The 25336-nt window shown below is 42.3% G+C and overlaps 1 protein-coding gene across 2 annotated transcripts in view; it reads right to left on the minus strand.

Moving 5' to 3' along the window:
- Nucleotides 1-906: 906 nt before the first annotated feature.
- Nucleotides 907-25336, minus strand: part of LOC115160649 (gap junction gamma-1 protein) — a 60016-nt gene continuing 35586 nt past the window's right edge. For both annotated transcript variants that reach the window (XM_029710901.1, XM_029710894.1), the window contains exon 3: nt 907-4284. In XM_029710901.1, coding sequence (XP_029566761.1) covers nt 2789-4213 — 1425 coding nt within the window. In that variant the 5' untranslated portion in view covers nt 4214-4284 and the 3' untranslated portion in view covers nt 907-2788. The remainder of the gene's footprint in view (nt 4285-25336) is intronic.

A 25336-nucleotide genomic window follows, 5' to 3' on the forward strand; every position in this document is an offset into this window, starting at 1 on the left:
GAGTTGAGCATACTACGGCAAGCCAAGTAGGGCAAACAGTGTGGGCATGTAGGCGGAGGAGTTTTAGATAGGCCTATGCGATTTCAAATTATAGCACTACTGACCCTAGAATAGATATTCAATAAATAAAGTTCAATAAATAAATAATACATTTGTCATATCATACATTTGATCATTAGTTATCATTAGTTATTTTTTTATGGTAGAATGAATAATAATGATCATAGTTAGTTTAACCAGAGAGGAAGAGGCGAAGCGAGAGTTTAATCCGCCCAAAATCTGTTCACGTTAAGCAGATCATTAATTATTAAGCATGTGAGAGGTTTTTTTGTGTGGGGGGCAATGAGAGAGTTTAGTCAAGATAAAAATGTATTACTATTTTGATATGTGATGCTTATTTGATCTAATACAAGTTTTCCGTAATGCTTAGGTTGTTATGAGTGTACTGATAGTGTGATGCACATGACATCCCAGCAACTTTCAGAAAAAACATTTTATATCAGAGTTGTCCCTGAGATGGTCTATGCATATTCATAAGACTAGCAAGCATCTCACTCTCCATTGAATACAGGCAGTTGACATCAACACCCCTCATGGAATATTCAAAAAAAGTATTCAAATAACGAGATGTATCCACATGTCCAGAGGAATAGGCGGAAGCTTGATAGCCCACCGTTCTGCTCTGTGGACAACAAAACCCATTGCTAGGGCGGAGACACAAGCATCTCGTTATTATATCCAGTATCTCTGGTGTAACACAGAGACCTCATAATTGTATTGGCAAAACACGTGTTTTCACTTCATATGCAAGCTCTTCACAACAATTGTGTTTAGATTTATCATAGGGTGGGAAATAGTAAGTAAATAGGACAATTCATTTCACTCCAAAAAAAAACAGACAAATAGTTAAACATCTGAAACTTTGTGTTTATTCATACTCCCTTTATAAAAATGATTCAGGACATGCACTTTTCTTTTTTTGCACAAAAGTATTTCCCAAAATGGAAATATTGGCACAGTGCAAGGTCTCTCAGCTTTCCACTTTAACATTTGAATTAGGAAAAAAAGGCAAATAAAATATACATATAGCTAATTTTGAAAAAAAGTAGCCAAGACAGGTGTCCTTCTCTTATTTCCCACCCACATGTAGTGGTATGTTTTGGCATACATGCTCAAACGCAAAATGGATGTCACTACAAATGATAGTTGTTTCTCCACCCCATTCACTCCCAAAATACCAACTGTCTCTGGTTTGAGATGTACCAGAACATCAGGCGAACACAAACCATCGATAGTAGGGAAACTAGGCGGACTAGATGACACACCATGACCTGACGTCAACGTAAAAACATATTAAAGGGACATTCCACTACAAAATAAAAAATACCGATGTTTTCAAACTACAAAAGCAGCCTAATGTCAAGATGAGTAAACATTCCACGGCCAAAATGAATGGAAAAGATAAGCTCCGCAAATCTGGAAATGACATTTTTTCATTATTTTTGGATTGTGGCAAATAGCTACTGTACATCTACAAAAACAGATGGGCCTGGGACGAGGACATCAAAATAACAATTTTATCATCTGACAAACTTTGATTTTGGAGTGTGTAATGTCCCTTGAATCAATACATTGAAGCAGCCTTTCCATACAACTTCAGCAACACTGAAAATAGATTATATTTCTTCTTCTGTGGAACATTGTCATCAACTGAGGAAATTAAGAACATTAATATAAAAACATACAGTAACTGAACCAATCAAAGTGCTGCTTAATTGTCTCTCCCAAACACAATAAAAACAGAACAACAATTTTGTACACATTATGAAAATATAAACAATTGTTGTCAAATGTTCTCCCTCTCTGTATGCTCTCTATAGTATGGCAATAGTATTCCTCACACATACAATGGTGCAACAATTAAATAGTTCCTCGTAAAATACTGACTGGTCTTTCAACGGTTAAAGGGTTCTTTCAATGCCTTCTCCTGGAACACTCAACACTGAAAAACAATGAAAAAAACAATTTCAAACAGCATATTTTAAGCAGTAACGCATAGTAAAATATATGGTGTGGGCAGGCCTACACTGTAGGCTAAGAACAAATCTACACTGTTCATGGTTTTGACCACCAGATGAAGCTCAAGAGCCATTAAAGAGACAGGTGGATAGAAAGACAGAGAAAACCTCTGACTCCAGTTCTTGGTACCAGTCGTGACCCACAAACATCTCTTTACTATGGAAACGTTTCACATACAAGCGTCCATCTTGTGAGCAGTTTGGCAAGGGAATAGCAAGGGAAGCACACTTTTTACTCGCACAATATTTTTCTTGGTGTAGTAAGAAGGCACTTCAGATAGTTCTTCTAAGAATGCAGCTTAGAAGTCTCCCATTTCTTTGTGGAAGCAAAGATAACGTCATAGCACCGACATATGGCATATTTATACCGATACACATTTAAAAAGAAAATAAAGGGTCTCTCAATTACTATGTCTTTTCCCATATGGCTCCTTCTTTTGAACATAGAATTACTTATAAAACATAACAACGTACAGCTGACAGTTGTAACATCAGATACAGCTGACATTGATTACCTCATTTGCATTTAGTGATGTTACAAACTTCAAGTTACAAACTAATTTCAGCCTGTCTCCAGGGGGCACTAGGGTCAGTTATGTCTGTAGGAGCTATATACTCAGTAATGGAGCAATAACTCCTATATCGTAATGTGTTATAGAAGATAATGCTGCATATACTAAGTCCGCTTTAAGAATGATCGATTGTAGATGTCAAATCCACTCGGAGCCCTTGCCCTCACCCGACTTGCTGCTGCTATTGCTGCTGTTTCCCCTTTCGGCTTTGCTGGAGGTGTGCTTGGAGGCTTGCCGGTGCTTGCGATCACGGTGGGGCTTGCTGGGGTTGTTGTGGCCCTGTTCATGGCTGTAGGCCTGGATGGCTGACTCCAACCGGTCCTGCGCCTGCCGAATCTCCCTCTGGAGGGCGCCACGAGTGTCCCTCACGCCACCCGACGATGGGAAGTTATCCTCATTGCTGGCGTACTGCCGCCTCTCCTCCTGGGCGATGTTGGCACGGTTCTGCCGGCACGCCATCTTGGCGTTGCTCAGGTCGGTGAAGGGAAGCTGCCCATCGGGCGCCACAGTCGGCACCATCAGCGTTGGGGGCTTGACGGCGATGTTGTAGCCCGGCGGCGCTGATGGGGCGTTCCAGGAGTAGGGGTAGCTGCTGTAACCATCGCCCCCCACTACTCCTCCTCCGTCGCGGAAAGTGGGCGGCCCCCCGGGACCGCCGCCACCCCCAAGGCCATACAGGTCCTCCTCGGAGAGCGGTCTCCGACGGGAGCGCAGAATGTCACAGATGGTGCCAACGCCCAGGTGGAGCATCTCCCACACGTTGAGCGCCAAGCAGAGCAGCGACACGGCATACATGATGAGCAGGAAGATGGTCTTCTCGGTGGGGCGTGACACAAAGCAGTCCACACTGTGCGGGCACGGCCGGCCCGAGCACACATAGATGGAGGGCACCGCCAGGCCGTAGAGGGCGTACTGCCCCCCCAGAAAGGCCACCTCTAGCATGGAACGCGCCAGCAGCTGCAGCACGTAGATACGCATCAGCCCGTCCTCCTTGATGCGCTGGCGTCCGTCATGGCGCACCTTGCCTTTACCCTGGCACCCGCCGCCTCCAGCTCCTCCGCCACCCCTGCCTCCTCCCCCGTCGCCTCCTCCCGTCTCGCTCTCCACCTCGGGAACCTCATAGATCATGGGGTCCTCCTCCTGGTCATCCTCGGCCTCCTCCATGCCCCGGTGTTGCCTTCTGGCCCCGAGGTAGAGCTTCCTAGGCTTGCGCTGGGACAGTCCTCCTCCCCTTCCTCCACCCTCAGCTCTCTCCTCGCGCCTGGCAATCTTGTTGACGGCGTAGCCCAGGTACATGAGCGATGGCGTGGCCACCAGGATGATCTGAAAGACCCAGAAGCGGACGTGTGAGAGCGGTGCGAATGCATCATAGCAGACGTTCTCGCAGCCCGGCTGGCCTGAGTTGCACACGAACTTGCTCTGTTCGTCGTAGTAGATGGACTCGCCGCCCACGGCGGTAAGGACGATGCGGAAGACGATGAGCACGGTAAGCCAGATCTTGCCCACGAAGGTAGAGTGGTTGTGGATTTCCTCCAGCAGGCGTGTCAGGAAGCTCCAGCTCATGGTGATGGGAGTCTGGGCAACAGAGAGAGAAAGAGGAACCTCCCTCCTCCTCACTTCTCACACACGGCCGTCTGTGGTAGAAAAGGAAGGAGGGGTGGGGGGGGGGTCAGGTGCTTAAATAGTGCTCAGGTTAATAGCGCACACACACACACACACACACACACACACACACACACACACACACACACACACACACACACTCCAAACAGACACAGTCCATAAATACAATTGATTGACACATGAAAGCAATTCAAGATCAGGACAACAAAAGCTATTACTCCTTTCCTATCAGCCTTGTGTGGCATAAGGTGCGATGGGATAGCATTTATGTCAAATACAGAACATTGACAGGCCACAGGTGTTGCACAAGTGAAGAATTCAGAGAGGTATCAGCCTTGTGGAATAAGGTGTGATGGGATAGCATTTATGTAAAATACATTATCAGGCCACAGGTGTTGCACAAGTGAAGAATTCAGAGAGGTATCAGCCTTGTGGAATAAGGTGTGATGGGATAGCATTTATGTAAAATACATTATCAGGCCACAGGTGTTGCCACTAGGGATGTGGTCATAGACAATAGACAAAATCAGTTTTCTGTTAAAATGCTAAGAACAAAAATCATAAAATTCCACGTCAATTTACAATGCAGAAAAATGGTCCTATTATATATATGTATGTATATATGGAAGCCAGGCTTCCCCAAAAAATGGACCAATAACCAAAAAATACCAAAACATATTAAATCATTTATCTTTCGTCTCCCTGTGTTTCATCATTTTCCTTCAATTCACAAGAGGCTGAATGTATCTCACCGGAAAAAGCGAGTGAAACAGCACCCCTCTATCTCTGTATGTGTAGGCCATATATCTGATGCTGTCTGGTCAAAAAGAGTATGACATTTTTGCCGCCCGTGGCGTTGAATGCAAGGGAAGCCAGCGAGCATTAGGCCTCCCTTGATATTTAAAAAAATAATAATAATAGCCAATCAGCGTTGAGCTAAGCTGAGTGAGCTCAACTGTGAATGGTCCTGGTGCACCAAAAAAGGTTCAAGGGAAGCCAGCTTGGATTTGGCTTCACTCCAATCACGTTGAGAGCAATACGTCATTGACAGAAACATCTTGAATTGTTGCATCTCGTTGTCCTCCGGTGGCTAGCGAGGTAGCTAAAATTGTCCCTTTCCTAAATTAGCCATGGATGGAGATAGGGATTTGGACTTTTGGTTTTAGTTAATTCTTCGTACTGACCAATGATTAAAATGTTGATTCTGACCCAACCATAAATTCATACATTGTACCCCTGGCCTGAAAGGATGGAAGTTCATTATGTAGCTAGATGTAGAAGGCTAACTAGCTAACGTTGCTCATGAAAGGAAGTTAGGCTAGCAAGCAAGCATTTTAGCCAGATAGCCTAGGACAACAAAAATTAAAAGCATGTACTGTATGACAGAGTCATTGACCGTTTCCTCAACATGAAAGAGAGGATGGCATTGGCATTTCTCTACAAGTAGGCTGAGTCAACATGTTTTTCTACTTGCACGAACACACACACACACACACACACACACACACACACACACACACACACACACACACACACACAGAAATCAGAACCATGGACAGCCAAGCCACATCATATTTAGCTTAAGTTGATTGGACTAAATAGTTTTTGGTATATTTTATTTGCCACTGTATTATACTAAGCATAAGTGATTTGATAAGGTTGAAATGTTGACGTTGAAATGGTGCTGGAATAGTTGAGGCAGCTCCTGTTTTCTTTGTAACTCTCCATGATTCTAAATCAATAGTTATTTAGTAGTCCGAAAATGCCGGTAACATTAACTTGCTTGACCACACTGTAGGTCATATAACTGTTTGTTACATGCAACATGCTTTGTGGACTTCACCAGTTGCTCTCTGGTTTTGTGATGAAAGAAAGGTGTGGTTGGATTTATTCTGCCAGGGTCTTTTTATTGTCTCGGCCTTAAGCCTATATATCATGGTCGCATATGATTTAACAGTTTATAGAGCAAACACAATTATCACAACACATAGGTTGTAATATGGCTTTTTTTCTGGCTTGGCGTCACCAGTGATATTACCCATGCACCGCTACTGATGACCGCTAGGGCCGGGCAATGAAGTTATATCTACCGCAACCCTTTACAGACATAGAACGCAGCTACAGTAACATGTCATTAGCAAGAATTTCTAACTTTTCAGACAATTCCAAAAAGTGCTGCATCAGGCACCTTTTCAGACAGTAGAATTCTGTGTAAAATGTTCTGTAGTTTTTACCTGACAACAATAAACATCACTGATTGATGTGCTGCTGTGTTTTTTTTATGCAGTGTTTTTTTATGGTATGGTAGCTAGATGTGTTTTATTTCTACTAAATGTCTTGGTAGGTCACGGTATTTAAAAAACCTTAAAGTACTTTTTTAGGAGAGAGTGGTTTTTAGCGAAGGCAACAGGCAAGCAGGCTGCTAGCAACTCGAGACTATTTGACTGACAGTTCTGGTTGCCTAGTGATGGACTTTAGTTCCAGTTCAGAAGCAGCATTCCTTTGCAGACAAGTAAACTGTCCTTTCATATCACTAGAGACAACCTGGTCTCAGAGCATTTCGTATTATTATGTACGTCAATCCGAGATGCTCCATTTAGTATGATATGTTACGTTTCGTATGGTATGTATTAATTTGTGGATGTTAATCACCCATTTCGTATGATATCTTAGAAATTACACTTCAAATTATATTTTATGAATTCGCTAAATGTACAATATGTTATGAATTTGCAAAACGTACTGTATGATAGGAATTTCCAAAATGTATGATATATTACCAATTCTAGCTAGGTGGCTAATTTTAGGTAGCTGGGTAACGTTAGCTAGGCTAGGGGTTAAGGTTAGGAGTTAGCTTAAAGGGTTGTTAGGGGAAGGGTTAATGCTAGGATTAGGGGAAGGGTTAGCAAAAAAGGGTTAAGGTTAGGTTTATGGGAAGGGTTAGCTTACATGTGGGAAGTAGTTGAAAAGTTGCTAATTAGCCAAAATGTCGGTGATGTCGGTGATGAGACTCAAACTTGCAACCTTTGGGTTGCTTGACGTTCACGTTATACGCCCCACCCTGACCAACCACCCTACTTTTGTTTTTGCCTTAAGTAACCATCTGTCTTATGTAACCATACCAAATGTAACATACAGTATCATACTAATTTGAGTGTTACTATGTTGCGTCTCTGAAACCAGGCTGCCAGAAAAGGTTATGTGTCGGCAGCGTTTAAAAAAACGTATTATAAATTGGGTGGTTCGAGCCCTGAATGCTGATTGGCTGACAGCCGTGGTATATCAGACCACGTATACCACGGGTATGACAAAACATTTATTTTTACTGCTCTAATTACATTGGTAACCAGTTTATAATAACAGTAAGGCACGAGGGGGTGTGGTATATGGCCAATATACCACGATTAACAGCTGTGTCCAGGCACTCCGCAATGCGTCGTGCCTAAGAACAGCCCTTAGCCGTGGTATGTTGGCCATATACCACACCCCCTCGGGCCTTATTGCTTAAGTGTAGCCTACCCTCACAGACAGACAAACATGCCGTAGCCGAGGTGCTTTCAAGGGGCCACATTCCATTATAAGCGTAATCGATACAGGCAACCGGTAGCCTACTGTAATTTTATATGAGACAGCCTGCCCCGTGCTCGCAAGACTGCAACAGACAGAAGACTGAACACATACTTGCATCCTTAACGAAGAGACTGAGAATGCAGTCCAGCGCGAGAGAGAAAGGCAAAAGCATGCACAAGTGTGCTAATATGTTTTGGTCATCTGCATTTCGCAATGTCATGTCTTGCACGCATTGCAAATTCACCAAGTAGCCTAAAGTTCACCTCTTCCTCTGGTTTTATTTGAATTACACAACTTCCCCAGGCTTTTATAGCCTATCAGATATAAGACGGAAAATAATATGTTTTGTGATGACTGAACTGCAATTTAAATGAAGAGGGGGAGCGTTCTTAACGTTAAGGATCCCAACGTGGTGTAAACTCACAGTCCTAGTTGCCACAAGTGAAGCGTTCAGAGGTAAACCGTCACATATGAAACAGTGGTCATCCAGGTGATGTGAAATTCAGTACCTTTCAGTGAGTTGGGTTGGATCAGAAATTTCCACTACAAATTAGGATATGAGATAAAAACGGAGAACAAAGACAAACGATCCTGGAACATATCCCCGTATGCCGTCCAGACAGGGTGGTGATGGATTTGGCACTTTGTTCTCTTCTGTATATGTGTGTGCGCCCGTGTGCTGCAGGCTACGTTGGAGCCCCACATTTTTCAACTGTTCCCCCCCCACCAACGGAAAGACAGGGGCAGCATATTGTGCACCTTTCCATTATAGACACATGCTTTCAATTACCCAGGGCGGAGTGCACGCCATATGTCATGGCCATGTGGAAAAATGCACAGACCATCATAAAGACAAATTCCACTCCGCTAAAATGTATGTACACACACCTACTCCTATCCACAAGCATACACCAGTGTTTCCCCTAGGATTTTTTTTTGACTCCGAACGACTACGAGACGATACCTTCTACTGACTTTTTTTGAAAGGACTAGTGAAAATGTAATTATGTTGACGCCATCTTAAATATGAGTAATGTGTGCCACTGCACTGTAGGGAGATGATGAGTAGCAAGCGGTGGCTGTGAGCGCTCTTGGCACTCATTCCTGCCACTGCTCGCTCTGTTTGCTAAAAATATACAGTACCAGTCAAACGTTTGGACACACCTACTTTTCTTTATTTTTACTATTTTCTACATTGTAGAATAATTGTGAAGACATCAAAACTCTGAAATAACATATGGGATCATATAGTAACCTTCATAGTAGTCACCCTTTGCCTTGATGACAGCTTTGCACACTCTTGGTATTCTCTCAACCAGCTTCACCTGGAATGCTTTTCCAACAGTCTTGAAGGAGTTCCCACATATGCTGAGCACTTGTTGGCTGCTTCACTCTGCGGTCCCCACTCATCCCAAACCGAGGTCGGGTGATTGTGGAGGCCAGGTCATCTGATGCAGCACCCCATCACTCTCCTTCTTGGTCAAATAGCCCTTACACAGCCTGGAGGTGTGTTTTGGGTCATTGTCCTGTTGAAAAACAAATGATAGTCCCACTAAGTGCAAACCAGATGGGATGGCGTATTGCTGCAGAATGCTGTGGTAGCCATGCTGGTTAAGTGTGCCTTGAATTCTAAATAAATCCCTGACAGTGCCACCAGCAAAGCACCCCGACACCATCACAACTCCTAAGACCAAAGGATAGATTTCCACCGGTCTAATGTTCATTGCTCGTGTTTCTTGGCCCAAGCAAGTCTCTTCTTCTTATTGGTGTCCTTTAGTTGTGTTTTCATTGCAGCAATTCGACCATGAAGGCCTGATTCACGCAGTCTCCTCTGAACAGTTGATGTTGAGATGTGTCTGTTACTTGAACTCTGTGAAGCATTTATTAGGGTTGCAATTTCTGAGGCTGGTAACTCTAATGAACTTATCCTCTGCAGCAGAGATAACTCTGGGTCTTCCTTTTCTGTGGCGGTCCTCGTGAGAACCAGTTTCATCATAGCGCTTGATGGTTTTTGCTACTGCACTTGAAGAAACGTTCAAAGTTCTTGACATTTTCCAGATTGACTGACCTTCACGTCTTAAAGTAATGATGGACTGTCATTTTGCTTTGCTTATTTGAGCTTTTCTTGACATAACATTGACTTGATTAATTGAAATACATTCCAGGTGACTACCTCATGAACCTGGTTGAGAGAATGCCAAAAGTGTGCAAAGCTGTCATCGAGGCAAAGGGTGGCAACTTTGAAGAATCGCAAATATAAAATATATTTTGATTTGTTTAACACTTTTTTTGGTTACTACATGATTCCATTTGTGCTATTTCATAATTTTGATGTCTTCACTATTATTCTACAATGTGAAAATAGTAAAAATAAAGAAAAACCCTTGAAGGAGTAGGTGTGTCCAAACTTTTGACTGGTACTGTACATTGTAACTGGTCACTCTGATCTTAAAGGGATAGTGCCCTTTTTCTACTTATCCAGAGTCAGAGGAACTCATGGATATCATTTGTATGTCTCTGCGTGCAGTTTGAAGGAAGTTGAAGGTAGTTTTGCGAGCCATTGCTAATTAGCGTTAGTGCAATGACTGGAAGTCTACGGGAAGTCTACTGCCTAGAAGGCCAGCATTCCAGAGTCGCCTCTTCACTATTGACGTTGAGACTGGTGTTTTGCGGGTACTATTTAATGAAGCAAAAGGAACACCTATGTGAGTTTGCTATTCATTGACTAAAGCTCAGCGTTCAACACCATAGTGCCCTCAAAGCTCATCAATGAGCATCTGTTTCTCAAACTAGACAATCTAATGTACTTGTCCTCTTGCTCAGTTGTGCACCGTGGCCTCCCACTCCTCTTTCTATTCTGGTTAGAACAAATTGGAGTGGGTCTAGGGTTTCTGGGATAATGGTGTTGATGTGAGCCATGACCAGCCTTTCAAAGCATTTCATGGCTACAGACATGAGTGCTACGGGTCGATACTCATTTAGGCAGGTTACTATGGTGGTCTGCTTGAAACATGTTGGTATTACAGACTCGGACAGGTAGAGGTTGAAAATGTCAGTGAAGACACTTGCCAGTTGGTCAGCGCATGCTCGGAGTACACGTCCTGGTAATCCGTCTGGCCCAGTAGCCTTGTGAATGTTGACCTGTTTAAAGGTCTTACTCACATCGGCTGAGGAGAGCGTGATCACACAGTCGTCCGGAACAGCTGATGCTCTCATGAATGTTTCAGTGTTACTTGCCTCGAAGCGAGCATAGAAGTTATTTAGCTTGTGTCACTGGGTAGGCTCGTGTCACTGGGCAGCTCTCGGCTATGCTTCCCTTTGTAGTCTGTAATAGTTTACAAGCCCTGCCACATCCGACGAGCGTCAGAGCTGGTGTTGTACGATTCGATCTTAGTCCTGTATTAATGCTTTGCCTGTTTGATGGTTTGTCGGAGGGCATAGCGGGATTTCTTATAAGCTTCAGGGTTAGAGTCCCGCTCCTTGAAAGCGGCAGCTCTACCCTTTAGCTCAGTGCGAATGTTGCTTGTAATCCGTGATGAGTCACGCTTCACCATCTGGCAGTCTGACGGACTAATCTGAGTTTGGCGAATGCCAGGAGATCGCTGCCTGCCCGAATGCATAGTGCACACTGTAAAGTTTGGTGGAGGAGGAATAATGGTCTGGGGCTGTTTTTTATGGTTTGGGCTAGGCCCCTTAGTTCCAGTGAAGGGAAATCTTAATGCTATAGCATACAATGACATTCTAGACAATTCTGTGCTTTCAACTTGGGGAAAACGTTTGGGGAAGGCCCTTTCCTGTTTCAGCATGACAATGCCCCCGTGCACAAAGCGAGATCCATACAGAAATGGTTTATCGAGATCGATGTGGAAGAACTTGACTGGCCTGAACAGAGCCCTGACCTCAACCCCATCGAAAACCTTTGGGATGAACTGGAACACTGACTACGAGCCAAGCCTAATCGCCCATCATCAGTGCCCGACCTCACTAATGCTCTTGTGGCTGAATGGAGGCAAGTCCCCGTAGCAATGTTCCAGCATCTAGTGAAAAGCCTTCCCAGAAGAGTGGAGTCTGTTATAGCAGTAAAGGAGGGACTAACTCCATATTAATGCCCATGATTTTGGAATGAGATGTTCAACAAGCAAGTGTCCACATACTTTTGGTCATGTAGCGTATGTCACGCAGCGAGAGTCAAATGGAGATGAACAAATTCAGTTCAGTCAATCGTCCTGATGAGCCCTTCAAGGCTAGTTAGTAGGCTATGCGTGTGGCTAGAAACTTCAACGAGAACTTGAAACTTGTCTGACAAAGTTTGGACTAGGGAAAGTGTTCAGAATTATTCCGTTTATTTAACCTTTATTTAACTAGGCAAGTCAGTTAAGAACAAATTCTTATTTACAATGCAAGCCTACACCGGCCAATGGTGACCAATACTACAAGTTATTTCTCCCTCCCCCATCAAAATAAACAACTTTATTTTACAAGTTTTAACTAGCGCCATGCTGCTGTTGTTGCCAGCTAGCCAGCATAATCTAGCTAGCTGGGAAGGTCTCATCAGGACTGACTGAACCAAATATTCGTACATTTACATCATTTAGCAGACGCTCTTATCCAGAGCGACTTACAGTAGTGAATGCATACATTTCATACATTTTTCCCCCTCGTACTGGTCCCCCGTGGGAATCGAATCCACAACCATGGCGTTGCAAACACCATGCTCTACCAACTGAGCCACACCTAGCTCAAGGGTCTCCACTCGACTCTCAGTTGTGCGACATGTCATCAATTTAGGTACCAGGAGTGACGCCATCTGACGTTAGACAATGATAAGATGAGTATTTCAAAAAATGACACGTCCGGAGGAATTTCTGAACTAAAGACACTATATAAATTGAGCCTTCTGTTCTGCACATCAGAGTGTATTTATGGATGATGTCTGTAGAAAAAACAGAACCGTAGTCAGCTGCCAACGTGGCTTTTTATGGTCTAAAATATATGGACGAGAATAAGACCTAAATTCAGAACTTTTGAAAACAGGCACCCAACAGAATTCCATATTTAACATTTGATGCCTCCAGAAATGCCTTCCAAGTTGTTATCTGGAACACATTTGTTGTGTTAACACACAAGAGTACACAATCATCAAAACACACACACGTGCGCGAACAGGGAAATGCACGGATGCACATATGCACATACAAACCAGCCTTTAATTCATATCAAACTAGTGTCAATCAAACAGTTACAGTTGAAGCCTGCACCAGTCTTCTGTAGTCTTATTGTTGACAGGGTTTGGATTAATAGAGCAGCTTGAAACATGACTTAACAACTCTGGCTCACCAGGGGAAAGCCAAGACCATGTCAAAGAACATTGTTGAAAGATAGTAACTTATCTTAACATCAATAGCAAAAAGTTCCTAGAAATAATGTTCAAACTTTTTTTCCATAATAAATAAAAAAAAATTGGCACATCAATCTAATCTAAATAACCTTTCGTTTGTAAGACCTCAGGCTGCTGGGCTCAGATCCATAAGAATGAATAAAGACAAATGGACCCTTGGGCAGGCTGAATCATATCACGACTTGAAAGAGGGGGGTTGAGGCACTGCTATTACTGGAGTTTCAGTAAACTCAGAAATGAAAGGTGTACTGTATGTTATCTTGCTAGCCCCCCAGCAGGTTAGCCTCCTCCTTGCCTCAGGTGTTCCAGCAGGAATGTGAAATTATGATTTGTGAAGCTGAACACATCATCTTCCCCACTGTGTGCTCACTTGGAAAAAGGCAAATCCATTTGGAAAACAAGCGCCACTGAGGATATATTTTTCTTGTTACTCTCATCCCTATTCCCGAGAATGTAGGTTATCCATAAATAGAGAGATCCATAGACACTGAGTATACCAAACATTAGGAACACCAATCCTGTTATTGAGTTGCACCCCTCCTCTTCTTTTGCCCTCAGAACATCCTCAATTTGTCGGGTCATGGAGTCTACGAGTCGTCGAAAGCGTTCCACAGGGATGCTGGCCCATGTTGACTCCAATGTTTGCCACGCTTGTGTCAAGTTGGCTGGATGTCCTTTGGGTGGTGGACCATTCTTGATCCACACGGGAAACTATTGAGCATGAAAAACCCAGCAGCGTTGCAGTTCTTCACACAAACCGGTGCTCCTGGCACCTGTCTTGCCCATTTCCCCTTTAAATGGCACACATACACAATCCAATTGTCTCAAGGCTTAAAAATCCTTCTTTAACCTGTCTCCTCCCATTCATCACTCACTGATTGAAGTGGACTTAACAAGTGACATCAATTAGGGATCCTAGCCATTTAACATCCAAAAAGAAAAGCGAGCGATTTTGAGAGAGAACAAAAATGGCTTCATGAAAGGAATGTTAAAGTTGCTCTATTTATCAATTACACTTGGAAATAACCCTAAATGTCAACGATATATCTACAGTAGTAAACTGTATAGGCTGTACATTTTTTAGAATGCTGTTGGAAGCTATAAAGTTGCTGATGTACAGCGACTGGCCGTCCTGGCCAACTTCAGTGTATACAAACAGCAGTGTCTTTCTGCTTCAGGATTGGTGCTTGTTGTTGGAGGTTGAAAACAAAGCGTAAACAAGAACCCGTACTTGACGTCGCTGCAACAGATATTTTTTGTTTCAAAAAATTATAAGGTGAGAAAGTAATAGGCAGAGTGTGAATTACAGGAGGCCCTGGAGGGAGTTACAGACCCTCCTGAATGAGACATGAGTCCCCCTAAATGCAACAAAGTCACACTTTGGGGGGGGGGGTGTCTCTAAATAATGCTAATTGAACTATTCCCCTATTTGCTTAAAATGCAATTTGTACTGCTACAGTGTTAAATATAAAAATAAAAGATTATTCCAAATTAAACTAAATACCCTCACATCTGTTTCATGATTGACATTTGTTTTCTTCATGTGGCTGCACATCCTGGGACAGTCCGGTATTTCAGGACCTTTTCAGGTGTCCAAACTTTTCCTTCTACAAAAAAGGTACTTTTCAATTAATTCAGGCTACAAAAGTGCAGACCCAATGACAATCGCCGAATGTCACTACACTTGGTGTTTTGTAACAGATGTCTTCTTTCCATTCATCAAATGGCGCAGGTTCCCTGTTTGGATGCTGGAATTATTTTGGAGTGGACGAACAAATGCAGTGATTGTTTGACAATAACATGAAAACATGCCTTAGTCATGCCACATTTTTTACTGTTAAATAACATGTCTTTACTACATTTTTTTTTTGCACCTGCATAAGGTCACGTGAAAAAAATACGAGACCTCCCGAATGTCACAGTATAATTCGCACTCTGGTAATAGGCTTTTATGATATTTCAGGTATTTCCAAGCCTGAGGCTATTCTTAAAAAAAAAACATGAGGAAATCAAAATGATCACTATGAATTGTTACATAGAGCACCTTTTAAGACAATGATCCTGCGAGGCAGAATGAAGGACAGGAGGAATAGGCCTAAATTCCAGAGGAATTAGGAAGGAGAGAGAAATGAACTTGACGACCAGACTTGTCACCTTCACCATGGCTACCGGTTCTGCCTAAAGCCTCCCCAGAGCTTCACACACCCAACATGCTTCTCCATTTCTTCAACTACATTCATTTCCCTGAGTGTCTAACTGTCTATGTAGTGGTTTACTGCAGCTTCAAATCTGCAGACACTTCATCCCGCTAACAACCAATTAGAGCGATTCAAACCCGATCTGGACTGGTGAAATATTGAGCGCTCCGCTTGCCTAGAAGGTTTCAGCAAAATGTCTGGGCCAGCTGATCTGCTTGTTTACAAAGGCATCGTTCTCAAGTTCATCACCTCACTACTCAATCTCCGTGCAGTAAAAACGTTACAGTTTCTTATGTTACTATTCTATTGTAAAGCACTCTGATTATCCTTTAACTCGATCAGACTTTGTCCTTCAAGGTGATTTGCAAAATAACTCCAAATAAAAGGGGTATTTAAGCAACAGTGTAGATGTCAGTGCAGCAATTTAAACAGTAAATAAATGGGTTCAAGGAATTCAAATGGTAACTACTTTGAAACAAACAGGTCATTTGTGGATTGTGGTCTGCAGGGGAATAGTTGTCTGAAGCTGACAAAGCCTTATGACAGACCATTTTGTTCAAGACCAGCAAGTACTGTAAATATATACTGAACAAAAATATAAATGCAATACACAACAATTTCAACGATTTCTACTGAGTTAAAGTTCATATAAGGAAACCAGTCAATTGAAATAAATTCATTAGGCCCTAATCTATGGATTTCACATGACTGGGCAGGGGCACAGCCATGGGTGGGCCTGGGAGGGCATAGGCCCACCCACTGGGAAGCCAGGCCCAGCCAATCCGAATCAGTTATTACCCACAAAAGGGCTTTATTACAGACAGAAATACTCCTCAGTTTCATTAGCTGCCCGGGTGGCTGGTCTCAGACAATCCCGGAGGTAAACAAACCGGATGTGGAGGTCCTGGGCTAGTGTGGTTCCACGTGGTCTGTGGTTGTAAGGCCTGTTGGACGTACTGCCAAATTCTCTGAAATGACATTGGAGGCAGCTTATGGTAGAGAAATGAACATTAAATTATCTGGCAACAGCTCTGGTGAACATTCCTGCAGTCACCATGCCAATTGCACGCTCTCTCAAAACTTGAGAGATCTGTGGCATTGTGTTGTGTGACAAAACTGCACATTTTAGAGTGGCCTTTTATTGTCCCCAGCACAAGGTGCACCTGTGTAATGATCATGCTGTTTAATCAGATTCCTATCAGGTGGATGGCTTGTCTTGGCAAAGGAGAAATACTCACTAACAGGAATGTAAACAAATTTGTGCACAACATTTGAGAGAAATAAGCTTTTTGTGCATATGTAACATTTCTGGGATGTTTTATTTCAGCTTATGAAACATGGTACCAACACTTTAGATGTTGCATTTATATTTTTGTTCAGTATATTTTTGCATTGCATGCAACAGTGTTGTTAGGGGTCATGGAAAGATATTGGGGAAGTGAGGACTTGGCTGGGAGGTAGGAGCATATTAGTTTTGAGTTTGACATGCCAAATTGACATCACTGAGGCATGCCCCGATGCAAAGGCAATACATTTGTCAGATTGCGGCAAGGAGAGAGAGTTGGACAACATCAGCATAATATTGACGAGAGAAGCTGCAATAACAAATCACACAGCCTAGGGAGCCATTTGCAATAAGAAAAAGAGGGGGGCAAGCACAGAACCCTGAGGTACACAAAGTTGTTTTTAACTGTTACTGAGTGTTCCAGTGCTACTGTTTAGCATTAGTGTCACTATAGTATAGTATTAGTGATACAGCTGGTTGTAAAAGGGACTAGGATCAGGGGGAGTGGATGAATTGAGAGACTGGTTGCAGATAAGTGGTGACCAATGGTAGTGGGACCACGTAAGCCTATCACTTTTCTCTCTGTATTTGTCATCCTGTCCCTTTCTATCCAGGTACAGTTACTCACCTTCCCTTTTAGTAATGAGAGCAAATACGAACAAATAGAAGCTGGATGTCCTTGCATGCCCTGCGTTTGTGAAACCTGAGTGTGTGGAGAGATTAGCCACTGTGGAAAGGAAGGGCAAACAGGGGGACCTCAGGGCTAGTGTGCAGGTGTGTTTAAAAGATGAGGACACTGATGCCTGAGTCAACACCTTAACGTTGTGTAACCCTCTGTGTTCAGGTGCAGGAGAAACCGCAAAGGAGGTTCTCTCAGGACTGGAATATGAAGGTGTCTGTCAAAGAGTTGGTCATAACGTTTCACTACATATCGCCCCGAGACCCACGTTAACTCGTACCATGGTAGGTGTGATTTAAAAAAAGATGGGAAAAACCTTTATCTGGATAAAGTCTCTAGTGTTGTGTTAATCCTGTGGGATGAGTTATGAAAGAGGCACCTCAGACAAAATAAACAGATGGGGCCCTTAGGTACACAGGTGTGATACAAAGTGTGGGGAGAATGATATCTGACTTAATGTCCTGAGTACACCCCTATGGTGTGTGTTTGTATGTTGCAGTGGGAGAGGGGAAGGTAGACATGCCAGTCTCAGCCTTAGGTGTGTGCGCAGAGATAGGGGCAGTGAGGCTTGGATTGCCACTAGGGACCTTATCCAATTGGTGACACGACTTCATAACGAACCAAACCATACCATAGGGTGTGGACAGATGGGTGAGGACAGAATGGGTATCTACAAGGACACGAGACCACTTTTTTGGTGCATAAGCAAAATGCTGTGCCAGTAGCAAGCGTGACAACACAACAGGCAAGACAGATGACAACACACGTCATCACAACCATGATAATCATCAGAGACCAAAGTCGCCTGAATCAAGAGTCAAGGACTTTGTTCCTTCCCGTACAGGCAAAAAAAAAGAAAGTGACGACATCACGAGGGAGAGAACGAGAGTGTGAGAGAAACAGAGAAAGGAAGGAGGATAATGAGAGGGAGGGCAAGTGAGGGCAGAGGAGAGAAACAGAATGTGTCAGCATGGTAAAGGAGGAAGAGAATCCAGGGCTGTGTCCTCGACCTCGCCACGATGCTCTGAGCAGCTAGCAGGCAATGGATAACCACACACACACACACACACACACACACACACACACACACACACACACACAGGCTTCCATGCACACATACACACATTCGTGGAGGAGAGATTGTCACAATGCACTGAGGATTCAAAGGAGACAGGTCCGTTTGGCTCCAGAAAAAACAACAAATGTCTGTGAGGGATTTGAGAAATGTTTGTTTTAATCATACCCTTGTGTCTACCACACTGCTGAATAGGCTAGTGGCCAATACTCAACAAGGTTTCATTTTTTAGATAACCTACCAGATGTATAACAAAGCACAACCATGTTTTTCCATATCTCTAAGGTCTCCCATATGGAATGGGTGGTTGTCTCAAAATATTTTACTGAAAAAGTGGTTAAATTGATAGATATTGTGACACACCCTAACTCCAAAAGTGCAGAATAATTCCTGTCTGGAAGGGAGTGGTCCACCTAAGCTCATGTAACCCAAAATTACAAGCTCTGATATTGCATAAATGTGGAATACAAGTAATCCGTCTTCTGCCCTACTGTACATACACAAAAACACAACATTATCTTAATGCATCTTGGAAATATAGAACTGTAAACACACAGAGGCAATAGTCGGAAATATCAACGATTAATTTTTATGATGAACTACACTTTCTGATTGCTGTTCAATAGGCAACTTTACAAGTCAAATTTGCTCAGTGCTATATGGTCTGCCTGACAAAAATGAATACAGTTACACATGTTTTTTTTAATGTTGTGACTCATACAGTGAAAACTGTCATTTTTTCCAGTCAAAAATTCCACTGTGGATATGTTTAGCCCCTAGTCTTGCAATTATGTTAGAAGGCCCGCCCAGATTTGACTCCGAATCCAATATGGCTGCCACATTACCATTAAATGGTGATTTAATCACTGGTTTAATCACTTGTATATGCACACGTTTTAAATGAGAGACCCCACTGGGCACAGCACGTCATAACTGGGTAATATTTTGTTGAGACATGAATCGATGCGATTACAACCTATATTAACCCACTCAAAAAGACAGCCAAAAGTAGTTCAATTTACAATGGGTTACCACTATGCTTTGAACCATCTAAAAGCACAACCTAATTCCAACGGAAAAACAATGTCTGATTTTTGGTTTAGTTGTCACCTAAATGACAATCACTGCACTTTCAACCATTTAAGCCAGTGACTCAGATGGAACTTTCCAAGCAGATACATCTCCTTTAAATGCTGATATTTGGTTGAATTATGTAAATAACCTAAAGTTAAGACTATCTTACAAACTAATGTAACATTCAATCTTAACACATCCGTGGCCACATTTTTGAGGTTACTGTAACTATAAATGCCTTCTTATGTAATCCTATAAGGCGTGCATGTTCAAGATAGCATGCATAGGTCACCGCATGACTGTGGAGATCTTCACAATTACTGTTATAATCGGCGCAGAATCTCAAACGGCATTGATCACTTGCACCGTGTTCTTTTAATGTCATCTTAACTGCAATCCAGGTCATTCTGTTCCGCTAATTAGATGAAGCACAGCGATAACACAAAATATCTGTGTTCCCTTTTGAACTTTAGTGTGCTTTTAATCCAATTCTTGAACTTTTATTTTTGGTTGAGTTGGAGATGTGAATCCAACATATCATTTGTTATTTTGTCGACAAGTTAATAGACAATTTATTGCATTTCAAACGTGATTTTGAATTGTGTTTGGTTGTCAACGCAACCAAATATCAACATTTGAAGGAGATGTATCTTCTGCTTGGATAGTTTCATCTGTGCCACTTAGTCTGGCTTTAATCCCAGTTTGTCTACAAATTAATCATGTATATGTTGGATTCACGTCTCCATCTCAACCAAAAATAAAAGTTCAAGAATTGGATTAAAAGCACACTAAAGTTCAAAAGGGAACACACAGCTCCCCCAAACGCTGCGAGAAGCCAACATATCACTTATTCTCAAAAAGGGAAAATGTCCGGAGTCTTGTTCCTCGTACAGACCAATTTCCCTTCTGAATGTGGATAGAAAATTGCTTTCTAAAATCCTAGCCACAAGATTAGAGGACTCACTGCCACTAATTGTGAAAGGAGACCAAACTGGCTTCATTAAGGGACGTAGGTCATGTAACAATGTCAGACGGCTCCTTAATGTAATTGAAGTCTACCAACAAAGTGCTATGGATGGTCTTGTGCTCTCCCTAGATGCTGAGAAAGCATTTGATCGTGTGGAGTGGTCTTACCTATTCTTTGCTCTAAATAAATTTGGTCTGGGGGACAACTTTATAAAATGGGTGAAAGTTTTATATGATGATCCTCAGGCTGCTGTCCTTACTAATGGACTACGGTCAAATAGCTTCTCTATACACAGAGGTACCAGACAGGGCTGTCCTCTGTCCCCCCTCCTATTTGCACTTGTTATGGAACCACTGGCCGAGGCCATCAGGGTAACGCCTGCTATACAGGGGCTGCTCATTGGTGATGTTCACCATAAAATAAGCTTGTATGCTGATGATGTCCTGATATTCATTTCTAATCCCGAGACTTCAATCACATCTCTGATTAACACTATTGAGTTATTCAGCGAATTCTCAGGCTACAAGATTAACCTAACTAAATCAGAGGCTATGCCACTTGGTAACCTTCACTCTGTACCTAACACTTCTCCCCCCTTCCCTTTTAAATGGTCTCCCTCAGGTTTTACGTATCTGGGTATATTTGTAACTCCTAAATTCCAACAAATGTACAAAGCCAATTTTGTTCCCTTGTTTGACACAATAAGACAGGATCTGGAGCGCTGGAACTCTCTTCCGATTTCATGGTTGGGTAGAATATCCCTCTTGAAAATGAACATTTTACCTAGGCTACTTTACCCAATCCAAATGATCCCAGTATTACTCTCCAATAAGGTAATAAAGGATGTAAATGGATGGCTAAGTTCCTTTATATGGAGTAAACGCAAGCCAAGACTTAAGATGGCAATATTGCAGCTGCCAAATTCTATGGGTGGCTTGGATCTACCCAATATCAGGCTCTATCAGTGGTGTGCCCACCTATGTTATATCTCAGACTGGATCACAAACGATGACTCCTCAATTTGGTTAGACATTGAGACTTCTCTTTCAAACTACCCTTTACAGGACCTTTTGTTTCTCACAAGTTTCAAGTCTGTAAAAGATCGCTGTAACAACCCCATTACACTTAACACACTCAAAGTATGGAGGTCAGTTCAACGTTTCCTGGGAAGGTCCAAACTAACCTCTGCTCTTACCCCAATTCTTAACAACCCAGATTTTGTCCCAGGATTGCTGGATGCTGGCTTTAACGTTTGGCTTAATAAGGGCATACGCAGACTAAATGACTTATTTGCGGATAAGATTTTATTGTCATTTGAGCAGATGGTCGAGAAATATCAACTCCCAAAGCAGGACTTTTTCCGTTTCCTACAAGTAAGACACTATATTCTGAAGAGCACCACCTTAATTGGTAACCCTGATATGTCTGTCATTGAAAGAATGCTTTTTTCCCCACAAAGGAAAATGTCTGTAAGTCTGTTTTATGATGCTTTAAGGTCCTTTTCCGCTGTCGACACACAGAGAGTGAAACAAGTGTGGGAGAAAGAACTGTCTGTTACCATTGACGAAGAGATGTGGGAGGACATTTGGAAATATGCAAAAACAATATCTATATGTAATCGTACTAGAGCAATTCAATTAAGAATAATACACAGATTGCATATATCCCCAAATCGCAGACATGCATTTAGCCCCGCTTCCTCCTCTCCTCAGTGTCTCAAATGTAAAACTGATACAGGCACCCTAACACATTGTTTATGGTCATGTCCCAAAATACAAAGATATTGGTCTGGTGTTCTGCAAGAGATTGAAAAGATCCTAGGGGTCGATCTAGAATTGGACCCAGTTTCTCTACTGTTAGGTCTCCCTAGTAGGCATGTAACTTCTGTGGGTAAGAGGAGGCTTTACAACATCCTCACCTTCGCAGCGAGAAAAAACATACTTTTACAGTGGATTAGTGATAAGGTTCCCTCTATTAAAGATTGGCATAAGATACTATTTGAATGGGTCCCGCTGGAATATCTGACATGTACATTGCACTCTAAGACAGATCAGTTCTACAAAGTATGGGAACCTTACCTAAATTACCTAGAACCTGAAGTATCAGCTATTATGCTGCAAGGATTCTCTTAGAATGGTGATCTATGTATTCCAGAATTACACTGTACGGTCCGTGTGAGGAACTCAACTTCTTGGTTTAAACTGAGCATTTTATTTTATTTATTTATTATGTCTTTATTGTTATTTTTTTCTGTTTATGTTTGTTTAAAATGTATGTATTGAGAGATGCAATGAGGGGGGGATGGGGTGAGAGAAGCGGGGAGAGGGAAACGGTGGGTGTGTGTGTACGTGCGTGCATACATACGGATATGTGTAAGCGAGTGCTGTTTTTTTTGCCTTGTCTTTGTTGTTGTATCTCTTGATATGGGTGAAAATTGTGAAACTCCAATAAAAAATACTGTTACAAAAGGGAACACAGATATTTAGCATGCAAAAACCAAAAATCTAAGTTAAAGAATAGGACTAAATCAAATCAAACTTTCAATGCACAAGTCAGTGGCACAGATGGAACTATCCAAGCAGAGGACATCTCCTTCAATATCACTAAATATCATTACATTTGAAATCAACAGGAGCTTGAAACCCTAGGTATATTGTATTGTCAATTTTTTGTTGAATTCTGGCTTGAATTTAAACAATGGCTGTTGATGACTCTTCATTTGTTTGTACAGTATTGATGAAAGCATAAGGCCGAAAGATATTCTCCGCTTTCTTTTTACATTTTATATAGCACCTTGCATTCTTTCGAGCATGGATTAAATTCATTATAATATTTTTGTATCTCGGCCTCCTTGGGTTATTCCTTTTCATGGTGTTGAGGGCCAGTACTTTTTGAACTCTACTGATAAAATATGGTCACATTTTGTTTCGTCTGTTAAAGGGATACTTTGGGATTTTGGCAATGAGGCCCTTTATACTGTATACTTCCCCAGAGTCAGATGAACTCATGGATACCATTTTTATGTCTCTGAGTCCAGTGTGAAGGAAGTTAGAGGTAGTTTCACGAGCCAATGCTAACTAGTGTTTGCACAGTGAATGGAAGTCTATGAGTATCTGCTAAATGGTATCCACGAGTTCATCTGACTTTGGGGAAGTAGATAAATAGCCTCATTGCCAAAATCCCAAAGTATCCCTTTAAACCTTCTCTTTGGAACGACTTCGATAGCAACATGTGAATCTATTTAGTTTCTAAGTGAGATTGCTCAACAATCATTCTCACGATAGCACATTGATAATAGTTAGTGACAAATATCTTAGTTAAGCAGTGCTGGGCTTTGTTCAAACCCTGCATGGGAGACCAAAGGGTAGCTGTAGATAGATCAATTCTCACGTTCAAATATTTTTTATTGAACACACACACAAGAATGGTGTATAGGTATAAAAGACAAGTTTACAGTTCTTATCTAAACATAAGAGAACAGACATTAACCACAAGACCCAGAGTTCTGGGCACAAAACAAATATTACAAAACAAGACATACAGAAAAAGGACAGGTAGAAAGAAAAAGGGTCGATGTAACCCCCCCACTTATACCCCCTTTATCTCCCCCCTTATTCCACCCTATTCCCCTCCCAACTGCTCGGGTGGCGGGGCCAGCACATGCTGCCCAAAGGTAGATTACCATATGACAATTGAGAGTGCGTTAAAAAGTGCAAATTCACAGCGCCGACTGGTCCAAGTAAGAGAGGAAAGGCTGCCAGATTTGATCAAATGTTGATCATTTATTGTTCAGAATATATCTAATTCTTTCTAAGTGTACAGTGTTTGCCAATTCGCTGAGCCATAATTTGGTAGAGGGCGCTTCCCTCCTTTTCCAAAACAACAAGATACATTTTTTTGCCGAAATGAGACTGTAAGAGATGAGTTGTTTTTGGGAGTTGGTTAATCCGTTTAGGGAATCGGACACTCCCAGGATTATCAGAAGCGGGTCTGGGTCTATTGAAGTCTCCAGAACTTCAGAGAGGACACCAAAAATTCCACACCAATACCCATACAAGTTAGAGCATAGGGCAAAGCAGTGGAGAAGTGTACCCTGCTCAGCCTGACATTTATCACACATAGGGGGTGTACCAGGAAATATCCTATGCAGTTTGGTTTTGGAATAGTGTAATCTGTGTAATACCCTGAATTGTATGAGACGATGTCCGGAGTTAATGGAGCAGGTGTGGATATACACCAAGCTATCTTCCCAGTCTGCCACCGAAATGTCAGTCCCTAGTTCTTCCTCCCATTTTTGCCTTAATGGCATCAGTAGAGGGTGCGCTAACAGATTGAAAAGCGTCATATATACGAGATATCAGTTTGTCTGAGGTGGGGCATATTTTTATGCATCCGTTAAACATGGAAGGTTTAGCATTCCCAAATGTTGGGAGGTGTTTTCTAACATAGTCTCTAATCTGTAGGTATCTGAAAAAGTTACTTCTGGGAAGATTATAAGTTTCCCTCAGCGATTCAAAGGAAGCAAAGGTCCCTCCTATATATAAATCCCCTATGGTACTTATCCCCAACTCTCCCCATCGCTCAAAGGTGTTATCAAGGTTAGAGGGGGCAAAGGAGGGATTCCTGACAACAGGAAGCATGAATGATATTGGACTAAGCTCAAAGTGGACTTTAATTTGCTTCCAGATTCGGACTGTGCTATGTATAATAGGATTGTTACGGTAAAGTGACATCTCCAGATTGACAGGTGACAAAATCACAGCACCAATAGAGAAGGGGTGGCACTCCTCTCGCTCCATACTAAGCCAGCTGGGTGG

The sequence above is a fragment of the Salmo trutta genome, chromosome 2 (genome assembly GCF_901001165.1).
Source record: "Salmo trutta chromosome 2, fSalTru1.1, whole genome shotgun sequence".
Taxonomy (NCBI): Eukaryota; Metazoa; Chordata; class Actinopteri; order Salmoniformes; family Salmonidae; genus Salmo; species Salmo trutta.